General features: G+C 44.6%; 1 protein-coding gene across 1 annotated transcript in view; it reads right to left on the minus strand.

The window, feature by feature from the left end:
* The window catches only part of LOC139265084 (rho GTPase-activating protein 6-like), a 202,526-nt gene that overhangs the window by 68,757 nt on the left and 108,496 nt on the right, over window positions 1–25,273 (minus strand). Inside the window, exons 4-6 of the mRNA XM_070881975.1 lie at window positions 22,977–23,233; window positions 17,551–17,746; window positions 4,600–4,655 (exon numbers count right to left, since the gene is read on the minus strand). Of these exons, the coding sequence (XP_070738076.1) occupies window positions 4,600–4,655; window positions 17,551–17,746; window positions 22,977–23,233 (509 nt within the window). The remainder of the gene's footprint in view (window positions 1–4,599; window positions 4,656–17,550; window positions 17,747–22,976; window positions 23,234–25,273) is intronic.

A 25,273-nucleotide genomic window follows, 5' to 3' on the forward strand; every position in this document is an offset into this window, starting at 1 on the left:
CGAGTTCTTTTCTGTAAATTGAACCCAGTATAAATACAGCCATTTTGACCATGTGGTCCCAGTAAGATAAAGGAACTGGCAATCAGCCAGCAGCTTGTTGCTCTCTGCCAAAAATAAAGAAGTTAAAACTACCATCGGAGTTCGTATTTCATTGGAAATTAAGAGATCTAATATATGAAAGGGAAATCATGCTTGACAAATCTTCCAGAATTTTTTGAGGATGTAACTAGTAGAGTGGATAAGGTAGAAACAGTGGATGTGGTGTATTTGGACTTTCAAAAGGCTTTTGACAAGGTCCCACACAAAGGATTAGAGTGCAAAATTAAGGCACATGGTATTGGGGGTAATGTATTGACGTGGATAGAGAACTAGTTGGCAGACAGGAAGCAAAGAGTGGGAATAAATGGGTCCTTTTCAGAATGGCAGGCAGTGACTAGTGGGGTACCGCAAGGTTCAGTGCTGGTACCCCAGCTATTTACAATATACATTAATGATTTAGACGAAGGAATTGAATGTAATATCTCCAAGTTTGCAGATGACACTAAGATGGGCGGCAGTGCGAGCTGCGAGGAGGATGCTAGGAGGCTACAGGGTGACTTGCACAGGTTAGGTGAATGGGCAAATGCATGGCAGATGCAGTATAATGTGGATAGATGTGAGGTTATCCACTTTGGTGGCAAAAACAGGAAGGCAGATTATTATCTGAATGGTGACAGATTAGTAAAAGGGAATGTGCAATGAGACCTGGGTGTCATAGAAACATAGAAACATAGAAAATAGGTGCAGGAGTTGGCCATTCGGCCCTTCGAGCCTGCACCGCCATTCGATAAGATCATGGCTGATCATTCCCTCAGTACCCCTTTCCTGTTTTCTCGCCATACCCCTTGATCCCTTTAGCCGTAAGGGCCATATCTAACTCCCTCTTGAATATATCCAATGAACTGGCATCAACAACTTTCTGTGGCAGGGAATTCCATAGGTTAACAACTCTCTGAGTGAAGAAGTTTCTCCTCATCTCAGTCCTAAATGGCCTATCCCTTATTCTAAGATTGTGGATTGTGTCCCCTGGTTCTGGACTTCCCCAACATTGGGAACAATCTACCCTGTCCTGTCCCGTCAGAATCTTGTATGTTTCTATGAGATACCCTCTCATCCTTCTAAACTCCAGTATAAAAGGGCCCAGCTGATCCAGTCTCTCCTCATGTGTCAGACCGGCCATCCCGGGAATAAGTCTGGTGAACCTTCGCTGCACTCCCTCAATAGCAAGAACGTCCTTCCTCAGATTAGGAGACCAAAATTGAACACAATATTCCAGGTGAGGCCTTACCAATGCCTTGTACAACTGCAGTAAGACGGTCCTGCTTCTATACTCAAATCCCCTAGCTATGAAGGCCAACATGCCATTTGCCTTCTTCACCACCTGCTGTACCTGCATGCCAACTTTCAATGACTGATGAACCATGACACCCTGGTCTCGTTGAACCTGCCCTTTTTCTAATCTGCCACCATTTAGATAATATTCGGTCTTTGCGTTTTTGCCACCAAAGTGGATAACCTCACATTTATCCACATTATACTGCATCTGCCATGCATTTGCCCATTCACCTAACCTGTCCAAGTCACCCTGCAGCCTCTTAGCATCCTCCTCACAGTTCACACCGCCACCCAGTTTAGTGTCATCTGCAAACTTGGAGATATTAAACTCAATTCCTTCATCCAAATCATTGATGTATATTGTAAATAGCTGGGATCCCAGCACTGAGCCCTGCGGCACTCTACTAGGCACTCCAGTAGTTTCTGCTTCCTGTCTGCCAACCAGTTCTCTATCCACGTCAGTATATCACCCCCAATACCATGTGCTTTAATTTTGCACACCAATCTCTTGTGTGGGACCTTGTCAAAAGCCTTTTGAAAGTCCAAATACACCACATCTACTGGTTCTCCCTTGTCCACTCTACTAGTTACATCCTCAAAAAATTCTAGAAGATTTGTCAAGCAAGATTTTCCCTTCATAAATCCATGCTTACTTGGACCGATCCTGTCACTGCTTTCCAAATGTGCTGCTATTTCATCTTTAATAATTGATTCCAACATTTTCCCCACCACTGATGTCAGGCTAACCGATCTATAATTACCCGCTTTCTCTCTCCCTCCCTTTTTAAAAAGTGGTGTTACATTAGCTACCCTCCAGTCCATAGGAACTGATCCAGAGTCGATAGACTGTTGTAAAATGGTCACCAATGCATCCACTATTTCTAGGACCACTTCCTCAAGTCCTCTGGGATGCAGACTATCAGGCCCCGGGGATTTATCGGCCTTCAATCCCATCAATTTCCCTAACACAATTTCCCGCCTAATAAGGATATCCTTCAGTTCCTCCTTCTCACTAGACCCTCGGTCCCCTAGTACTTTCGGAAGGTTATTTGTGTCTTCCTTCGTGAAGACAGAACCAAAGTATTTATTCAATTGATCTGCCATTTCTTTGTTCCCCATTATAAATTCACCTGAATCCGACTGCAAGGGATCTATGTTTATCGTCACTAATCTTTTTCTCTTCACATAACTATAGAAGCTTTTATGTTCCCGGCAAGTTTCTTCTCGTACTCTATTTGCCTCCTCTTAATTAAACCATTTGTCCTCCTCTGCTGAATTCTAAATTTCTCCCAGTCCTCAGGTTTGCTGCTTTTTCTAACCAATTTATATGCCTCTTCCTTGGATTTAACACTATCTTTAATTTCCCTTGTTAGCCACGGTTGAGCCACCTTCCCCATTTTATTTTTACTCCAGACAGGGATGTACAATTGCTGAAGTTCATCCATGTGATCTTTAAATGTTTGCCATTGCCTATCCACCTTCAACCCTTGAAGTATCATTAGCCAGTCTACTCTAGACAATTCACGCCTCAAACCATCGAAGTTACCTTTCCTTAAGTTCAGGACCCTAGTTTCTGAATTAACTGTGTCACTCTCCATCTTTATAAAGAATTCTACCATGTTATGGTCACTCTTCTCTAAGGGGTCTCGCACAACAAGATTGCTAATTAGTCCTTTCTCACTGCACATCACCCAGTCTAGGATGGCCAGCTCCCTGGTTGGTTCCTCGACATATTGGTCTAGAAAACCATCCCTAATACACTCCAGGAAATCCTCCTCCATCGCATTGCTACCAGCTTGGTTCGCCCAATCTATATGTAGATTAAAGTCACCCATGATTACTGTGTACCTTTATTGCATGCATCCCTTATTTCTTGTTTGATGCTGTCCCCAACCTCACTACTACTGTTTAGTGGTCTGTACACAGCTCCCACTAGCATTTTCTGCCCCTTGGAATTCCACAGCTCCACCCATACCGATTCCACATCATCCAAGCTAATGTCCTTTCTTATTATTGCATTAATTTCCTCTTTAACCAGCAATGTCACCCCGCCTCCTTTTCCTTTCTGTCTATCCTTTCTAAATGTTGAATACCCCTGGATGTTGAGTCCCCAGCCTTGGTCACCCTGGAGCCATGTCTCCGTGATGCCAATTACATCATACCCATTAACTGCTATCTGCGCAGTTAATTCGTCCACCTTATTCTGAATACTCCTCACATTGAGGCACAGAGCCTTCAGGCTTATCTTTCAAACACATTTTGCCCCTTTAGAATTTTACTGTAATGTGGCCCTTTTTGCTTTTTGTCTTAGGTTTCTCTGCCCTCCCCTTTTACTTTTCTTCTTTCTATCTTTTGCTTCTGCCCCTATTCTACTTCCCTCTGTCTCCCTGCATAGGTTCCCATCCCCCTGCTGTATTAGTTTAATTCCTCCCCAACAGCACTAGCAAACACTCCCCCTAGGACATTGGTTCCGGTCCTGCCCATGGTACATCAGTCATTGAAAGTAGGCATGCATATACAGCATGCAGTTAAGAAAGCAAATGGCATGTTGGCCTTCATAGCGAGAGGATTTCGTGTAGGAGCAGGGAGGTCTTGCTGCAGTTGTACAGGGCCTTGGTGAGACCACACCTTGAATATTGTGTGCAGTTTTGATCTCCTAATCTGAGGAAGGACATTCTTGCTATTGAGGGAGTGCAGCAAAGGTTCACCAGACTGACTCCCGGGATGGCAGAACTGACATATGAAGAAAGACTGGATCGACTAGGCTCATATTCACTGGAATTTAGAAGAATGAGAGGGGATCTCATCGAAGCATATAAAATTCTGACGGGATTGGACAGGTTAGATGCAGGAAGAATGTTCCCGATGTTGGGAAAGTCCAGAACCAGGTGTCACAGTCTAAGGATAAGGGGTAAGCCATAAAGGACTGAAATGAGGAGAAACTTTTTCACCTAGAGAATTGTGAACCTGTGTAATTCTCTACCACAGAAAGTTGTTGAGTCCAGTTCGTTGGACATATTCAAAAGGGAGTTAGATGTGGCCCTTACGGCTAAAGGGATCAGGGGGTATGGAGAAAAGGCAGGATTGGGATACTGAAGTTGCATGATCAGCCATGATCATATTGAATGGTGGTGCAGGCTCGAAGGGCCGAAAGGCCTGCTCCTGCACCTATTTTCTATGTTTCTATTCCAAATACATTTTGTAGATTTTGCTCTATTTTTTTACCTGTCGAACTCTTTTCTTAGAACTTCCAACTCGGAAAATACCAACTGTCTGAAGACCTGAAAAATAAGTAAATAAGAACCTAAAAAAATTTCACTTTGTCAGGTGAGCTTCTGAAATAATCAACACTCAAAAAGCGAACAGAATCTGTACAACTTACAGAAATGCTAACCAGGCATCCTTCCTCTTTTCCCCTGTCATGTAAAAAGTAGTCAACAAAGATACACCAGTTTGCGTTTAAAAGAACCAAACCGAACTGGCTATTAAATTGAATGGTTTTAAATTTCAATGTTTTAGTTAAAGGGGAAAAGCAAAAGGGTAGAGTAAGCAGCTTGGAAAGGAAAATGAACTTCAGGTGTTTAAAAATTAAGATAGAAAGGTTAACAGAGATTAATTAGGCAGGAGAAGATGCAGTAGTATAAGAGGAGAAATCAGGATCGAGAAGGCGAGAAAAATACCACACCAATGGTATCCAAACTAAAATGTATGCATAGCCAATCCTGAGTGTAAGATACTAAATTAAGAACAGAAATTATTGATTAAAATAGAAAATCATGTTATGTTTCTGGGCTCAGAGAGTACACGGGCCGCAATTCCAACAGTTTTCAGGGTCACTGGGAGGGTATCTCATTTGCATGGACTCCATGCCACTACAACGCCTGGCCACAATCGGGAAGGAGGATGTTCAGGCCCCCCCATCCCAAAGACCCCATGAAATCCTCCAGTTCATTATTTTTAAAAACATTTAAAATGCTGACCTTCTTCAGTAGTGCGATTCCCCTCGGGTGGGACCCGCTTGTCTGGAGGAGAGTACATCTCATCCCTCTGGATGTACCAACCTCCAGTATCACGCTGATCCTTGGCTGGCGGGGTTGCTGGAACTTACAATGAAGGGAATCTGTGCCCGCTCTGAGTACATGGCTTTGTAAGGGGTGGGTCGAGGCTTTGCCCTTATAAGACAGAACAGAAATTGGCAACTAAGGCTAGTACTCAGCATATCCGGGTCCTGGCCTTCTTGGAACTGCTCCGGCAGGCTACCATTGGAGCTACGGTGGGAGCCCGGTCGAACAGCCAAGCGAATCTGGCCCAAGAATCATGACATAATAGCAATAACTGAAACATGAATGCAACTGGGTCAGGATTTGCAACTAATTATTCCTGGGTGCAAAACTTTCAGCAAGGATAGGGAAAAAAAAGAGGAAGGAAGGGTTGCAGTATTAATTAAAGATAATATCATAGCACTAGATAATAGAGAAGTGATCCAAACAGAATCACTTTGAATTAAGCTACAGAATAACAAAGAATCAGTTATAGTTGTGAGAGGCCACCAAACAATAGAGAGGAAATTGAGGATGAAATTTGTAGACAAATTAAAGAGGCAAGGATTAACAATAGAGTCATAATTGTTGGGCAATTTAAATAATCTAAAAATTGACAGGGATATGTTTATTGTGAAATGAGAGCGTGTTTTGCTGCATGTTCAAGACAGTTTTCTCAGTCGGTATTTTCTACTCCAACAACAAACAAAGCAATGCGTGACCTGGTTCTGAGTAATGAAGCAGAACAAGTCGGCATCCTACAGGTAGGAGAATATTTGCAAAATACTTGGAAAATAGTAAGCAAAATATAATTAGCTTCAGTACAGGAACAGAAAAACAACAACAAAAAAGAAATTAGGATGAGGGTACATTACTGGGAAAAAAACAAATCATAGCGAGATAAAAAGGTACCTTGGCCAGATTAACTGGAAGGAAAAATTGTCAAATGGAACCATTCATTTGCAATGGAAAATATGTAAACGAGAAATGGAATAGCTACAAATCGAGTACATTCCAGTAAGGAAAGAAGGGAGAGAATCAAAAGTTGGGTCCCATGGGTGAACAGGGAGGCTGGACCAAAGCTTGTGCTCACAGAGCAGATAATAAATATGAAAGACACAACAAATATAAAGAATATAGAAAAGCCACAAAAAAGGAGATGAGAAAAACTGAGGCGTATGAGGAAAAATCAGCAAAAAGCATGGAAGACAATAAAACATTTTCTTTTATGTCTGCAGCGGTGCTGGTCACGTCACTTTCCTCTGTGTACCTGCCAGTTTGCGGCTGTCTTGAACTACTTTCCCAATCAATGATTCACCAGTGGGCCTGTGATTAAACTGGCTACCTTTCCCCCATTCTTGGGGTGTGGGTTTAAAAAGAACATCTCCTGCTATTCTTTCTTCCTTTTTTTCTTTATTCTCAAACTGAATAAAGGACATTCTGGCCTCGGGTGAGCCAATTGGAGCTTATTTTATCATTATGAAACAGACAGCGATTTGTGGCATTCCACCAACTAGTTCGTCTGGCCATAACATACATCTTCAGTGCCAGCAGTCTGTTGCTTCTTTAACACTTAATCATAGCTCATTCCAAAATACTTTCTGTGAAGAAACAAAATGATCAAAAATCCTGAAACATGATGGTAGTAAGAGGATAGTTTTCAAAGAGAAGCTAGTTATTGGGATTGTAGAGCTTGGAGAGTGGTGGAGCCCAGTGGAGGGGTCGGGATCCAGAAGCAGGAGCGAGAGAAGTGGAGGTCGGAAGCGGCGAGGAACGGAGGTCAGGAATGGCGAGGAGCAGAGATCGGAAGGGGAGAGGAGCGGAGATCAGAAGCAGCGAGGATCAGAGGTCAGGAATGGCGAGGAGCAGAGATCGGAAGGGGAGAGGAGCGGAGGTCAGAAGCGATGAGGAGTGGAGGGTCGGGATCAGCGAGGAGCGGAAGTCGGAAGCAGTGAGGAGCGGAGGCTAGAAACGGCGAGGTGAGGAGAAAGGAACCAGCGAGGAACATCCTATGAATTCCAGGGAGAGAGGTCCTGTGGGAAGGAGGACGGTGGACAGTAGGAGTATGCTTGTATTTGGAGATATATACGAGGCTAATAAAGCGGAGCATGGTCCCCAGTCACCTTGGATCCACTTGCCACTGGACCAAGACCTTGCTCTGTCAAGCCCGTGTGGTAACTGGTGTGCACGGCCACCCCACGTTAAAATAATTCACGCACAGGCATCTTCCACCCATTTAAAATGAAGTTCGGGACCTGGAATGTCATGGACAATTCCAATAGCAACAGACCGGAATATTGTACTGCCATCGCTGCCCGGAAACTCAAATGCTTTGACGTAGACATTGCTGCCCTAAGCGAGACCCGGCGGGAAGGGGAAGGCCAGCTCAGAAAACAAGGTAGAGGTTACACGTTTTTCTGGAGAGGTAAACTAGAAGAAGAACGCTGCCTCCATGGGGTGGGCTTCGCCATTAAAAAATGAGCTAGTTGGCCATCTCAGAGACTCCCCTTGCGGAATAAATGAAAGCATCATGACCCTTCGGCTCAACCTAGCCCGGAAGCAATGCGCTACGGTCATCAGTACATATGCCCCAACACTGGAAGCTATAGATGAGATCAAAGAGGTATTCTACTCCAACCTTGAAGAATCCTGTCCCAAATACCAACAGGCGACAAGCTGATCCTCCTTGGCGAATTTAATGCCAGAGGCTTCTGGGGAGATGTGATCAGCAGAGAAGGCATAGGTTAAACTAACTCCAATGATACCCTCCTGCTGATGAAATGCTTAGAACATGGCCTTGTCACAACTTGTTCCATCAGAAAAGCAAGTACAAGACTTCATGGCAACACCCTCGATCGAAGCACTGGCATCTGCTAGACTACGTCATCGTCCGAGCAAGGGACCACAAGGACGTGCACATCACTCATGCTGATGACTGCTGGATGGACCACTGCCTAATCTACTTGGTGAGATCAGTGCGTTAGTGAGAAACGATATTGGCTCAGCGGATCAAGATGTTGATTCAGTTTGGGTGGAGATAAGGAAAAATAAGGGGAAAAATTTGTTGGTGGGCATAGTCTATAGGCTCCCTAACAGTAGCTACACTGTTGAATGGAGCATAAATCAAGAAATAATGTAATTGTAATAAAGGAACTGCAATAATCACAGGCGATTTTAACCTTTGTATTGATTGGACCAAGCAAATTGGCCAGGGTAGCTTTGAGGAAGAGTTCATAGAGTGTATCCGGGATAGTTTCCTTGAACAGTACATTGCGGAACCAACCAGGGAGCAGGCTATCTTAGACCTGGTACTGTGTAATGAGACAGGATTAATACATTTTCTTGTGGTAAAGAATCCTTCAGGAATGCGTGACCATTACATAGTTGAATTTCAAATTCAGTTGGAGGGTGAGAAAGTTGGTTCTCAAACCAGTGTCCTAAGCTTAAATAAAGGAGATTACAAAGATATGAGGGCAGAGTTGGATAAAGTGGACTGGGAAAATAGATTAAAGTGTGGGACGGTTGATGAGTAACGGCAGATATTTAAGGAGATATTTCATAACTTGCCACATAAAGAAAAAAGTTCACGGGGTTGGGGGTAATATATTAGCATGGATAGAGGATTGTTTTCTGTTAGTTAGCCAATGAGTTGGGATAAATGGGTCATTTTCTGGTTAGCAAACAGTAACTAGTGGCGTGCCGCAGGGATCGGTGCTGGGTCCTCAACTATTTACAATCTGTATTAATGATTTAGATGAAGGGACCGAGTGTAATGTAGCCAAGTTTGCTGATGATACAAAGATGGGTGGGAAAGCGAATTGTGAGGAGGACACAAAAAATCTGCAAAGGGATATGGACAGGCTAAGTGAGTGGGCAAACATTTGGAAGATGCAGTATAATGTGCGAAAATGTGAGGTTATTCACTTTGGCAGGAAAATTCGAAAAGCAAATTGTAATTTAAATGGAGAAAAATTGCAAAGTGTTGCAGTACACCTGGGGGTCCTTGTGCATGAAACACAAAAAGTTAGTATGCAGCTACAGCAAGTAATCAGAAAAGCAAATGGAATGTTGGCCTTTATTGCAAGGGGGATAGAGTATAAAAGCAGTGAAGTCCTGCTACAGCTGTATAGGTATTGGTAAGGCCACACCTAGATTACTGCGTACAGTTTTGGTTTCTGTATTTATGGAAGGATCATCATCATCATAGGCAGTCCCTCGGAATCGAGGAAGATTTGCTTCCATTCCTGAAGTGAGTCCTTTGGTGGCTGAACAGGCCAATACGAGAGCCACAGACTCTGTCACAGGTGGGACAGATAGTCGTTGAGGGAAGGGATGGGTGGGACTGGTTTGCCGCACGCTCTTTCCGCTGTCTGCACTTGATTTCTGCATGTTCTTGCCGTTGAGACTCGAGGTGCTCAGCGCCCTCTCGGATGTACTTCCTCCACTTAGGGTAGTCTGTGGCCAGGGACTCCCAGGTGTCAGTGGGGATGTTGCACTTTATCAAGGAAGCTTTGAGGGTGTCCTTGTAGCGTTTCCGCTGCCCATCTTTGGCTCGTTTGCCGTGAAGGAGCTTTGGAAGTATCGTGTCTGGCATGCGGACTATGTGACCTGCCTAGTGGAGCTGATCGAGTGTGGTCAGTGCTTTAATGCTGGGGATGTTACCCTGAATGAGGACGCTGATGTTGGTGCGCCTGTCCTCCCAGGGGATTTGTAGGATCTTGTGGAGACATCGTTGGTGATATTTCTCCAGCAACTTCAGGTGTATACTTGCATTGGAGGCTGTTCAGAGAAAATTTGTTCGGTTGAGTCCGGAGATGAGGGGGTTGACTTATGAAGATAGGTTGAGTAGGTTGGGTCTATACACATTGGATTTCAGAAGAATGAGAGGTGATTTTATCGAAACATATAAGATAATGAGGGGTTTCGACAAGGTAGATGCAGACAGGATATATCCACTCAGAGGGGAAACCAAAACTAGGAGACATTGTCTCAGAATAAGGGGCCACCCATTTAAAACTGAGATGAGGAGGAATTTCTTCTCTCAGAGGGTTGTAAATCTATGGAATTCACTGCCCCAGAGAGCTTTGGAGGCTGGGTCACTGAATATATTTAAGGTGGAGATAGACAGATTTTTGAGCGATAAGGGAGTAAAGGGTTATGGGGAGCGGGCGGGGAAGTGGAATTGAGTCCATGATCAGATCAATCATGTTCTTATTGAATGGCAGAGCAGGCTTGATGGGCCAAATGGCCTACTCCAGCTCCTATTTCTTAAGTTCTTATGTGATGTCCATCAATGTTGCCCAAAAACAGCAGCAGCAACAGAATCAACGCCACAGGCAAATCAACGCTAGAGCACTAAGAGACCATGCTTATAAAGCGCTATTCAACCAACGCCTAACTACCAACCTGGCGAGTCAAAGTGATCCCAAGACGCAGGGTGCTCATGGCGCCTGGTCTGCTCTCAAGGACTCCATAATTAAGACCTGTGAGGAGATGCTCGGTCACTCGACCAGGAATCACCAAGACTGGTTCGTTGAGAACGGCCAGGAGATCCAGGAGTTAATACGCTGCAAACGCAAGGCATTCTTGAATTGGAAACAGCAAGACAACTTGAGTGCAAGAAAACAGATCTACAGATGGCTGAAGGCCAAGATTCAACAAAAATTTGCGAAATAAAGAACAGATGGTGGGTTGAGAAAGTGTAGGAAATCCTGCAACTAGCCGACAACCAAGACATGCGTGGATTCTTCAGTGCAGTAAAGACCACCTGATCTTCATCATGCAAGAGAACTGCAGTGAATAGCACCAACCCTTGTACATGGCTTTCTTTGACCTCAGAAAAGCCTTTGACAGTGTCAACCATGAGGGACTATGGAGCGTCCTCCTCCATTTCGGGCTGCCCCCAAAAGTTTGTCACTATCCTCCGCCTGCTCCATGATGACATGCAAGCCATGATTCTGACCAATGGATCCATCAGAGACCTAATCCATGACGGGACCGGTGTCAAGCAGGGCTGCGTCATCGCACCGATGCTCTTCTCGATCTTCCTTGCTGTGATGCTCCATCTCACTCTCAAAAAGCTCCCCGCTGGAGTGAAACTAAACTATAGAACCAATGGGAACCTGTTCAACCTTCATCCCCTAGATCGAAGGTTGTCCGATCCTCTGTCATCGAACTACAGTACACAGACGACGCTTGCGTCTGGGCACATTCAGAGGCCGAACTCCTAGTTATTGTCAACATCTTCACTGAGGCCGACGAAAGCATGAGCCTTACGCTAAGCATCCGTAAGACAAAGGTCCTCCACCAACCTGACCCCGCCACGCAGCACTGCCCCCCAGTCATCAAAATCCAGGCGCGGCCTTGGACAACGTGGACCATTTTCCATATTTCGTGAGCCTCCTGTCAGCAAGGGCAGACATCGATGACGAGGTCCAACACTGCCCCCAGTGCGCCAGTGCAGCCTTCTGTCACCTGAAGAAGAGAGTGTTTGAAGACCAGGACCTCAAATCTGGCACCAAGCTTATGGTCTACAGGGCAGTAGTGACACCAGCCCTCCTATATGGCTCACGGACATGGACCATATACAATAGAAATCTCAAAGCGCTGGAGATGTACCACCAACGCTGCCTCTGCAAGATCCTGAAAATCCCCTGGGAGGATAGACATCCAAATGTCAGTGTTCTCGATCAGGCCAACATCTCCAGCATCGAAGCACTGACCACACTCGACCAGCTCTGTTGGACGGACCACATCATCTGCATGCCCAACATGAGCATTTTCTATGTTCCATGGGTTCAGACAGGTTAGATGCAGGAAGAATGTTCCCCTTGGGGAAGTCCAGAACCAGGGGTCACAGTCTAAGGATAAGGGGTAAGCCATTTAGGACCGAGATGAGGAGAAACTTCTTCACCCAGAGAGTGGTGAACCTGTGAAATTCTCTACCATAGAAAGTTGTTGAGGTCAATTCACTAAATATATTCAAAAAGGAGTTAGATGTAGTCCTTACTACTAGGGGGATCAAGGGTATGGCGAGAAAGCAGGAATGGGGTACTGACATTGCATGTTCAGCCATGAACTCATTGAATGGTGGTGCCGAATGGCCTACTCCTGCACCTATTTTCTATGTTTCTATCTATGTTTCTATTATGAGCCTCCCTGAGCAAGTGCTCTACTCGGAACTCCTACACGGCAAGCGAGCCCCAGCTGGGCAGAGGAAACATTTCGAGGACACCCTCAAAGCCTCCTTGATAAAGTGCAACATCCCCACCGGTACCTGGGAATCCTTGGCCCAATACCGCCCAAAGTGGTGGAAGAGCATTCGGGAGGGCGCTGAGCACCTCGAGTCTTTTCGCCGGGAGCATACGGAAATCAAGCTCAGACAGCGGAAGGAGCGTGCGGCAAACCAGACTCCCCACCCACCCTTTCCTTCAACGACTGTATGTCCCACCTATTACAGAGACTATAATTCCTGCATTGGATTGTATAGTCACCTGAGAACTCACTTTTAGAGTGGAAGCAAGTCTTCTGCGATTTCGAGGGACTGCCTATGATAATGATGAAAGACGAAGCACCCAAGGTCCTAGCCCATTGTGCTCGAAGAATGGAGAAGTTTTAATCAAGGACAGAGAGGCCGTCAGTGCTTGCTGGAAGGAGCACTTTGAAGATCTCCTTAACTGAGACTCTGTCTTTGTTGTGAATGTACTCGATTCCATCCCACAGCATGCTACGTGCCACCATCTCAGTACAACCCCAACCCTACATGAGGTTGAAAAGGCCATTCAACAACTGAGGAACAACAAGGCCACAGGAGCAGATGGAATACCCGCCGAAGCTCTAAAACATGGCAGAGAAGCACTATTGGCGCGAATACATAAGGCCATTTCTCTTATTTGGAAGGAGGAGATCATGCCAGAGGATTTCAGAGATCCCGTAATTGTGACCATCTTCAAAAAATTAGATAAGTCCAATTGCGGTAACTACAGAGAAATTTCCCTGCTGTCAACCACAGAGAAAGTTATCGCAAGAATCCTCCTCAACCATCTTCTCCCTGTGGCAGAAGAGCTCCTCCCAGAGTCGCAATGTGGATTTCGCCTACTGAGGGATACAATGGACATGATCTTCACCATCCAACAAATTCAAGAGAAATGCAGGGAACAACACCAACCTCTATACATAGCCTTCTTTGACCTGACAAAGGCCTTTGACACTGTCAACCATGAGGGATTATGGAGTGTACTCTTCAAATTTGGCTGTCCTCATCAATCTGTCACCATCCTGCGCTTGCTTCTGTGGCGCAGTCCTGACCAACGGATGCACCACAGACCCAATTCATGTACGAACTGGGGTGAAGCACGGCTGTGTCATTGCACCAATGCTCTTCTCGCTCTTCCTTGCTACAATGCTACATCTCAGCGTCAGCAAGCTTCCCGCTGGAGTGGAGATAATCTATAGAACAAGTGGGAAACTGTTCAACCTCCGTCACCTTCAGTCCAGATCCAAAGTCGTGCCATCCTCTGTCATCGAATTACAATATGCAGATGATGCTTGCGCCTGCGCTCACTCAGAGAACGAACTCCAAACCATCATCAACATGTTCAACGAAGCGTACAAGAGAGCATGGGTCTTACACTAAACATCCGTAAAACAAAGGTGCTCTATCAACCTCAGCACTGCCCCCCGATTATCAGAATCCATGATGAGGCCTTCGACAACGTGGACCATTTTCTGTACCTCAGGAGCCTACTGTCAACAAGGGCAGACATCAATGATGAGATCCAAAACCACTTTCAGTGTGCCAGCACAGCCTTTGGTCGCCTAAGGACTAGAGTGTTTGAGGACCAGATCCATAAAACCGGCACAAAGCTCATACTCTACAGAGCAGTAGTGATATCTGCCCTCATATATGCTTCTGAGACATGGACTATATACAGCAGGCAGATCAAAGCACTGGAGAAGTACCATCAATACTGCCTCAGGAAGATCCTGCAAATCCATTGGCAGGATAGGCACACCAATATCTGTGTTCTCGCGCAGGCCAACACCCTCAGCATCGAAACATTGACAACGTTCAGTCAGCTCCAATGGACGGGCCGCATTGTCCATATGCCCGATATGAGACAATGCTCTACTCAGAGCTCCAACAGGGCAAATGAGCTCCAGGTGAGCAGAGGAAACGCTTCAAGGACACCCTCAAAGCCTCCTTGAAGAAGTTCAATATCCCCACCGATACCTGGGAATCCCTGGGAATCGCTCAAAATGGAAGAGATTAATCCGTGAGGGCGTCGAACACTTCAAGTCTCTTTGCCAGGACAACCCAAGCACTTCAAAAAACCGGTACTTCAAGCAACGTCTGTCCAACCTGCGACAGAGACCGTAGCTCCTGCATTGGACTTAACAGTCACCTGAAAACTCATTTTTAATGTGGAATCAAGTCATCCTCGACTCCAAGGGACTGCCTATGATGATGAAGTCTCAGTGAAGTTAATATTCAAAGAGAAATGGTGGTAAAATTACTCAAATTTAAGTTCGACAAATCATCAGGATCTGGTGGTTTACATCAGAGAATCCCAGTTTCTGACTAAAATGTTCCAAAATTCTGAGGGAAGGAAAACGGACCATAAGATTGGAGGGTGGGAAATGTGACGACTCTTTCCAGAAAAGGAGATAGGAAAACAACTGGAAATGACAGCGTAAATATTATGATGTACCTACTCCTGGTACATGTTAGGAGCGGGCACATTGGAATGTTTACTTCAGATTAGTTAGGTTTACCTCAGTTCTTGGTAAATGACTAGAGTCTATAGTATGGGATCAAATTAGTAAGCAAATCGGGGCAGGTTGGCACAGATTTCTAAAGGGTAGATCATGACTGACCAATGTTATAAAATCCTTTGACGAAACAACTGAAATAAAGGAAATATAGTGGCTGTGATTTATATGGACTTTCGAAAAGCATTTGATGAAGTACCATATAAGAGACATGGCAAAGATAATTATAGAATTACTGCCACATTGATAGAAAGATTTTTGGAAGACAAAACGTAGAGTGTATGGAAAGGGAAATTTATCAGATTGGAGTGGTGTAATGAGTATTCCCAGATGTTAAGGCTGCTGTTATTTACTTATATACATAAATGCTTTAGATTTGGGAATTGAGGGAATTTTGCTGGTGGTACAAAATTGGGGCAAGGTATGGCAAATTGTGATAAGGACTTTTAAAGAATGCAGGTGGATGTATTTCTCATCATCATAGACGGTCCCTCGTATCGAGGATGACTTGCCTCCACGCCAAAAAAGGATGAGTTCACAGGTGTTTCAATGAAGGACCTAATATTCCAGGTCCTGAACTACATCCTGAAGGGTGGAAGATGCCTGTGTGTGGATTTTTTTTAACGTGGGGTGGCCGTTGCACACCAGCCACCACACGGACTTGACAGAGCTAGATCTTGGTCCAGTGGCAAGGATTAACCAGGACAACTGCACGGACCTAGTGCGCCCACATATCGCAGTGTGGGCTGGCCCGTGCTGCCCCTGGGCCCTCGCCTCTTCTGGCCCCGAACTCACGCCTCTCCTGGGCCCCGATCACGTCGCTCTACAATCTCTCGCCACTCCTGCCGTATCTGCTCACGCTCCAATCACCCACCCAGCACAGCAATACAGTCCACGTATCCTCTCATGTCTGTTTTGTCAATTTACTTTCCCAGCTCAATCAGGACAGGGTGGCTGGATTTACACTGCAGCTGTTGGGAATTGAAACCAGTGGGACAGACCCCGGCAAAGCTCACTGCCCAGGTTAGCGGGCACTGGGGATTCTGAACTTTAATGACCGCTATGATTGTATCTGTGTAATGTGGCACTTAAACATCGCTCCACACCTTCCTCTATCTATCCGCTGGGTTTACGATTTCTAAAGGATTGCTGGTAACCAGGATGGGCAAATAGGTAGCATGCGCAGTTCAATGCAGAAAAATGTGATGGCATGCCTTTTGGAAGAATAGGGGAAGAAATATGTCCTAATGGTAAGATTTTAAATGCAGTAGAGGAGCAGAAGGACTTTTCTATACAGATACACAAGTCATAAAGATGTAAAATAGGTAAAGTGGTAAAAACAAGCAAACAGAATCATTGGTCTAGTGTCTAAAGGCAGGGGGTCGGATTTTGCCATGAGCAACAAACGAATGGCCCAGCCGTTCGTTAGACTTGCATTTGCCCATAGACTTTCCATGGGGTTTTGTACGGCAAGTTGCTGTCAATGGGACATGCAAGTAATGTGGCACCCTATACAGGGGTTTTGGGACCTCTGTGAACAGGGAAAGCAACTGTGTGTCTCCCTAACCAATCAAATTGAAGAATCGTTAATGAGCAGTGAAGAGCCTAAACCAGGAAGTGTCAGTTAGAATTCAATGTCAATTCAGGTACAGAAAGTGAAATGAAGAGAGAGAAGGAAAGGTAGGATTAAGCGAGAGAGAGATAAAAGAGGCAGAACGAAAAAGTAAAAAAAAAGTTATTTAAAAAAAAATCTCTGATAATAATTAAAATCTGAAGGAATAAGACTCTACACGTAAAAAAAAATATTTTCAGTGCCTGAGAGGCTGTTTGGCAGTAATTAATTAGTTTAAGTTGTTAAGAGATAAAATATAATCACTAGTTATCGCCATCTTTGTTATCAACTACATTTTGAAATTTGAGAAACAAATACTACTGCATGATACTGTTTTTGCCTCTTTCTAGATGTATTATCATTTGTTTTCAATCCCCTTTATTGTTTATCTTTTTTTTACATTCTATCTTTTCTTGGGACTTCAATTTTGTGGGACATATTCCCACAAATGATCTTATTTCTGAGTATGCCATTTTGTTAGCACACCAATAATTACAGAGGAAAATTGGCATTATCCTATTTTTCACTAAAAGAGAAATTTCACCTCAGATGCTTTAAATCCTTAATGGATTTTTGCAAGGCCACTGTTTTCCCATGTTCGGGGAAAAAGAGATAGAATTGTGGAATCTGATTATCCCCCAAAAAGTTTGAAATGCCAGTTAATCAAAATGGAATTGGAATATTTCAGTGAACGCAAAGCTGAATATTTGCTGATTCACCTAAATGGAAGTGCTGATGTTTACTGCTGCTTACCATACGTTTCGATGTGCTGAGAGCACTGCTGCACTATTCTGGGGACCTGCCGGTAGATGGGGTTCAGGCTGAGTTTCTTTTTGGCCTTTGTTACACTTTTCCTTTCCAGTTCCACTGGTAGAGAGAGCTGCAGGGCTTCCAGCAATCGTGATTGATTGTCATCCAGGTCGGTGATTGAGTCGACAGACACTGCACCCTACAAAACAATTTCACAGAAGTCATTACACATTTCAGCAGAGTGACTGAAGTCATCAGATATGTGATGACATATTAGTCTAGAATATGGCTCACTTACTGTGGCCAGGCAACAAACTCCTAATGAAATCCAGACTATTTGCCATAAAGAACATGGCAATGGGGGAATGATTGTAGAAATTCTTATTGCACCACTGACAGTATAAGTGGAGTTGGGGTTCCCTATAATTGATAACCCATGTCTTAAGTCACATCTACTCCCATCAGGATCTCATGAAACAAATCTTTTTATTTAGGTACAAATGCATCACATGGTGTGGCTGGGAGTGAGTGGATGACCTGGAGCTTGGGGTAGGATCGGGGAATCCTCAGGATAAAATGGAGGTGAGAACTCAGTGAGGTATGAGTCTGAGAGCCTGTAAGGGCTTCTGGTGCAAGAGAACAATCAGGAAGGGATCAGGCGGACTGAGGAGAAGGGTTGGGAGCTATAAGCCCATGAACAGTCGGGGAATGGACTTAGGGCTAATGTGCACGCAAGGTTTTAGAGAACACATAGCAGTTGTGGGCCTGGGGCTAGTGAGGGAGCACTCAAACCCAGTGTGCACTCAGATAGTGTCAAGGGCCAAGAACCACTGGGGCAGCAGTGAACACTCGAAGGGAAAGCTAGGAGCACTCATCAGAGCAATGAACAATCAAGGCGGGCAATGGACGCTGGGGAGCAAGTAATAATAATGATTAAGAAGAATCAAAGGCATAAAGCACTATCCTGCCTTGAGGTCACCAAGATCATGTCTGGCCTAGTCAAGATCTTATCTGGGCTTGCGGAACAACAGGAACCAGATAGGTGGACCTGACAGATGGAACGGAATGACCACAGCTAGGAGGAAACCACAAATGAAAACAACTACTCTATAAAAGGAACATCCAGTCAAAGATGGACTGGAGAGAAGCACTGAGCTGTGGCCGACAGAGAGCTGAAAAAGGACGAGTGAAAGCTGACAACTGCTATTGTAACAGGAAGTTGAGTGTAATACTTTGCAAGATGTTAACTGATTAATGATTATGCCTATTCAAATATAGTTAACCTAAAGAATGACTGTTTATGTTTCCTCTGTTCTCAGAATCCCCTTTCCCAGCCTCAATGTAAATGATCTACCACAGACTATTTAACAGATTTTTGTACAAGGTCATGCATATCTTGTTTATTATTTCGTTTTTTAAACAATATTCTTGGCTGAGAAATCCTTAAGAGTTATAGAAAGACATTTGCTCACCAATTTAAGGGTGTGAGTGATGTCTAATTCAGCAATTTTCTGCTTTTGCATTAAACAGTTTGGCTACAGATCCCATCATTTACAAAGTGAAGCTCCTTATGCTTTCCCTAAACAAAACTGTTTCATCTTGCTGCATGTCCTTTTCTCAATCAACAATATATAAACTGCTTCATCTTTTACTGCATTTCCTTTTCTCAATCAGCAATGTATAAGCCACAGAGTGATTGATATGATCGGTAGCAAACGTGTTCTGCTGGTCGTCCTTCTCGTAGGTCTCTCTCACCTTTATCCAATTCTTCCTCCTCTTTAGAAGCTTCTTCCTGTCGCTGTGCCTTCTCCAACTTCAATCCCCCTTTTGCTTTACCATATTGTGCAGAATGCAGCAAACTACAATATACACAAGGGAAGCCAGCCACTGCTGCAAATCCCAGAGATCTCTCAATCTGGCTGTTGGCAACCATCAAAAAGGTAATACACTTTGGGGTGGGATCGGGGAATCCTCAGGATAAAATGGAGGTGAGAACTCAGTGAGGTATGAGTCTGAGAGCCTGTAAGGGCTTCTGGTGCAAGAGATCCATTGTGTATTGCTCTGGTACATTAAATGTATGATAAGTACAATGGTGCACCACAGAGGGCGCTGTGGTGGGAGACCTGAAAGTACCTGCACGAGGCAGTATAAAAGGCTGCCCACCACACCTGTGGAGCACTCTGGAGCTGTTCAATAAAGGACGAAGGTCACAGCAGTTAGACCAACACCAGACCGTGTGGAGTCAGTGATTAGTGTGCTACATACATTACAAGAAGAATCAGGAAGGGATCAGAAGGACTGAGGAGAAGAGTTGGGAGCTGTAAGCCCATGAACAGTCAGGGAATGGGCCTAGGGCTAATGTACATGCAGAGTTTTAGAGAACACATACCACTTGTGGGCCTGGGGCTAGTGAGGGGGCACTCAAACCAGTGTGCACTCAGATAGTGTCAAGGGTCAAGAACCAGTGGGGCAGCAGTGAACGCTCGAAGGGAAAGCTAGGAGCACTCATCAGAGCAATGAACAATTGAGGTGGGCAATGGACGCTGGGGAGCAAGTAATAATAATAATGATTAAGAAGAATTATTAAAGGTATAAAGCGCTATCCTAAAAGTATTATCTGGTAAGAAGGGTGCTCTGTTTGGTGAAGCTGTGCACTGCAGACTGGGAGATGTGACTGATGTCCCCTGTAGCAGACTGGACAGAGCAAAAAATATAAGGGCGGTAATGACTTTGATAGCCACTGGAAATCATGGCCTCCTGGTGCATCAGGTTGCATTGGCCAGTAGCAGTCTGCCTGGTGAAGTGCAGCCCCCTCCTCCAAAATATGCAATAAGGTAAGTCAGCCCTATAGACCATTTGTGCTGAGTAAGGCCTTTTACCAGCAACACCCCCTCACCTGTTGCTGTCCAACAGGCCCAGCTGTTTGCTGTCCTGGTTCTTCAGGCTGCTGTTCCTCTTCCTCCAACTGTCCATTCATCCAAAGAAGTAGAGCAAAAACAGCACCCATGCGAAGCAGTGAGTGTTTAATGAGGGTTGGTAAGGGAGAAGCAATCAGAAAGAAGCAAAATGGCAACTCACGACTGGCTTGGAAATGAACTGCGCACAATGCACACAGATCCTAATGACCCAAATGGCTGCAGCTGAGTGCCCCTTTAAATGTAACTTCCAGTCATGTCAGTCTGTGAAGCCAATGGCGCTAAGTTATACTCAGCAGGGGCATTCTGACCCACCCTGTTGAAATTACGTCGAGGTCGATTGGGTTTCACCGGGCCCCTTTTTGAAGGTATTCATGAGTCACACGCCTTTTTCCGGTGGGTGCGTTTCTGACCTTAGTAGGCTGAAAAGTCATAATGGCAGTTGGCATGTTTCCAGTGGGATTGGAGCAATAAGACCACATTTAACCAATCGGCCGCCTTGTTTCTGTTGGGTGGGTGGGGTTACAAATGGGGTCTGATTGGCTGCTCATGCTCTATGGAAGTGCTCATGGGACTGAGATGGCCCCCCGTCTTATGTCAGCTTGCTCCTTGACAGCTAGGAGTCTGTTCATCCTGCCCTAAAGTCCTCCGAGGTCTGAAGTTGTGTGCTCTTGTTCTCTGGTTTGGTGCCATGCCCTACAGATGGTGCTTGAATGGTCATAATTCTGTACTGCTGTAATAAGACATGCAGTGAAGTGATTGGAGAGTGAAGTAAAAGAGCTGTCCCTCTCTTACCTGTTGGTCCCCCAGGCTGCTGAAGAGGGCAGGCTGAACTGTCTTTTTAAAGACTGCACAGAAATTTGCAGTGTTACATTGCTTGTATCGATGAGAATGCAAATGAGCAGACCCAGGAAATGCCTGTGTATCTCCTTCTAATGGGCATTGGTGGATGCAAGACTTTTTTTTTTTTAAAAAGCACAACTGTGTTGTAAGTCATTTTAAGGAAATTGTAGGCCAATTTCTTTTAAAGGGTGAGGGATGAGAGAGCATGATTGTCCTGTTTACCTGATATTGTATGTTTTATGTCTTGCATTAAACTGGCAGCTTTACCACTTCATTGGCATATTACCCTCCCCATTCCACATTCTTCCTGCAATATCAAACATAGTCATTTGGCTGACTGCTGCCAATGTCACTTTAATTAGAATTGCAATCAGGGAGGAGTGGGAAATATTAGATGAAATAAACATAGTGAGCAAGGAGGTATTAAGGGGTTTAGCATTGGGCGCGGCGGCCTGCAAGGACCACTGCAAGGTACAGCGCGTGCTGGAGAGCGGCGGCTGTAAAGAGGGTGACTGGATTGGATATCACCAGAATCCAGGTCGGTGATTGGAGCGTGGGCAGGTACAGCAGGAACGGTGAGAGATTGCAGAGCAATGTGATCGGTGCCCAGGAGAGGCGTGAGTTCGGGGCCCAGAAGAGGCGAGGGCCCAGGGGCAGCACGGGGCCAGCCCACACTCGGTCCGTGCAGCAGAGCTGGTCTCCCGTCCTCTTGATTAATCCTTGCCACTGGACCAAGACCCAGCTCTGTCGAGCCCGTGTGGTGGCTGGTGTGCAATGGCCACCCCACGTTAAAAAAAAATCCACGCACAGGCATCTTCCACCCTTCAACATGTAGTTCGCGACCCGGAATATTAGGTCCTTCATTGAAACACCTGTGAACTCATTGAACTCATCCCTTTTTGGTGTGGAAGCAAGTCATCCTCAATACGAGGGACCGACTATGATAATGAATTAGAGTTACACAATAGTGCCTTAGGTAATGGCGCAGCTCGTTGGAACCATAGTATGTTATAACACAGAACATTAAATGATTGGCTCAGGCTACAGATGTTTCTGCAGTGAAGACACAAAGGAGCTCAGGTGCTTCCCAACAGGAGAAGGAGTCATCACAACTAATTTTCTGCACATCCTAGCCACTGCTTTCATCGTTAGAAAGCTGGATGCAGCTTATCATTGGACCCTCTTGGTTGAAGATGGTACAAGGTGATGTGAGGAAAGCAACCAATGGAGAGTGGAGAAAATACTAAAGAAAGAAAAGAAGAAAGAAAGAAAGACCTGCATTTATATATCGCCTTTCACGACCACCAGAGGTCTCAAAATGCTTTACAGCCAATGAAGTACTTTTGGAGATATCCACTGTTGTAACGTGGGAAACACAGCAGCCAATTTGCGCAATCTGTGTATGTTGCTTATTCCCCCTTTCCGACCTTTAGAGATCAGAATTCATCATCGCGGAAATCATGGGAAACTCATGTCATACCTTTCAGTAATGCAGTATGCTTGAGTTAATAATATTCTTAAATACAAATTCAAGCCTTCCAGTAAGAAGGTCCAATCATCAGGTTTTATGTTAGGCTGTTGCACTATTTCTTGGCATATTTACCACTCATTAGCATATGGATATTTGCTATCTTGTCTACATTGGCTTATCACACTGGAAAAATAACATACCCGTCTGTGGCCTCGAGACAGACTATCCATAAATGTCGGGGAGAGGGGTTCATTTGCTATTTCTGATGCTGACTGCACGAATGCATCACTGTCATATGGATGCTTGTGCTGTTTCTTGGCCCGAAATCTCAATACTGTTGTCTCCAGGTCTAGGCAGTCTCTCCGGCTTTCCTTCACTGCATCTTGCTTCTTCTTACGTGCGCAGTCATTGAGGATGACTTGTGATAAAGGAATCCCAAATCCTAGAGGATGCAACTCTGCAAAAGGAAAGGAATGATACATTGGTTAGATATCTTAAATCATAACATAAAATTTACATATTTCCACTTTCAGCTGATGAGAATTCTGCTGGTTCTTTCTTTGGCTAGTTTCCAATTAGAGCATTACAAGCTTTAAAGCAAGGTTTTCAAACTGGCTATTTACTTGCTGGAAATACTCAACAGGTCAGGCAGCATCTGTGGAGAGAGAAACAGAGTTAATGTTTCAGATCAATGAACTTTCATCAGAACTGAAAAAAGTTAAAGATATAACAGGTTTTAAGCAAGTGCAAAGGTAGGGAGACGGGGGAGGGGAGAAAAGAACAAAAGGGAAAGTCTATGATAGGGTGAAAGGCAGGAAAGATTAAAATACTAAAGGGATGATGGTGCAAGGCTATTTAGAATCTATATTAATGACATGGATGAAGAGACCGAGTGCATTGCTGATGATTCAAAGCTAGGTGGGACAGAAAGCTTTGAGGAGGACACAAAGAATGTGCAAAGGTTAAGTGAGTGAGCAATAAGGTGGCAAATGGTGTATAATGTGGGTAAATGTGAGGTTATGCACTTTGGTAGGAAGACTAGAGGACATAGTCTCAGAATAAGGGGCCGTCCATTTAAAACTGAGATGAGGAGAAATTTCTTCTCTGAGGGTTGTAATCTATGGAATTCTCTGCCCCAGAGAGCTGTGGAGGCTGGGTCATTGAATAAACTTAAGGTGGAGATAGGTAGATTTTTGAGCGATAAGGGAGTAAAGGGTTATGAGGAGCGGGCAGGGAAGTGGAGCTGAGTCCATGATCAGATCAGCCATGATCTTATTAAATGGCGGAGCAGGCTCGAGGGGCTAAATGGCCTACTCCTGCTCCTATTTCTTATGTTCTTAATACAAAAGCAAAATATTTTTTAATGGGTGAGAAAATATTAAATGTTGGTGTTCAGAGAGATTTAGGTGTCCTGGTACAAAAAACACAGAAAGTTAGCATGCTGATACAGCAAGCAATTAGGAAGGCAAATGGCATGATGGCCTTTTTGCTGGAGGGCTGGAGTACAAGAGTAAGGAAGTCTTGCTGCAATTTTACAGGGCCTTGGTGAGACCACACCTGGAGTACTGTGCATAGTTTTGGTCTTAGAGGCTGTAATAGAGCTCCACCGAGTGGATTACTGCTTCACCTAGTGGACTACTGTGGTATTGCAACTGCTGATGTAAAAACAATAAAAGCTTTAGGTGACAAGGTTACTTGCCAAGTTCCTGTTGGAGACATCTTGTAGTAGTGTGTTTGTGATGTCGTAAAGAATATATCACATTGACGACGTAGGATCAGATAATTGGATTCCCTAGCTGAAATCTTTGTTAGTGGATGTTTCTGCCAACCAACAGAAAGATTTGGAGAGGTTCTTTGTTTTGCAGAACAGCAACAAATATCAAAGGTAAATTACAAGCACACTTCGCTGAACAGAAGAGTCCAGATGGCCACGTCTGTGGGAATAATAGGGCGCTTGGGTGAGTTCCATCGTGACCGAGAGACATTCGGAGCATATGTGGAGTGGCTAGAAATGTTTTTCACTGTGACTAGTATCGTTGAAGTCCCCAATGATGAAAACTGTAACCTGGTGGTTTTAGAAAGAAAACGGGCTATTTTCTTGACTGAAACAGGCCCTGAAGTGTATGAAACCCTGAAAAATCTGCTTGTTCCCATCAAGCCGAAGGACACGCCACTGACGGAGTTCCCAAGCCCCTGGAAATTGCTGAAAGTTATCATTTTGGAATACGAGATCTATTCATTGACGAGGATATCAGTGAGTACATTGTAGCATTAGAAAAGCTAGCATTTCAGAAACTTTCAGAATCGAGCTCTGCATGACCACTTTGTTTGTGGGATGAAAAATGAAGCAATCAGAAGAAAGTTGTTGACAACCCATAACTTGACTTTAGAGTTAGCTTGTCAGACAGCTATGTCGATGGATTTGGCCAACCAATACTCCCTAGAATTTTAAGCCATTTCCAGTTGTCTGAGAACCAAGGTGCATCGCCTGCAGTTT

Source organism: Pristiophorus japonicus, chromosome 6 (assembly GCF_044704955.1).
Source record: "Pristiophorus japonicus isolate sPriJap1 chromosome 6, sPriJap1.hap1, whole genome shotgun sequence".
NCBI classification, from domain to species: Eukaryota; Metazoa; Chordata; class Chondrichthyes; family Pristiophoridae; genus Pristiophorus; species Pristiophorus japonicus.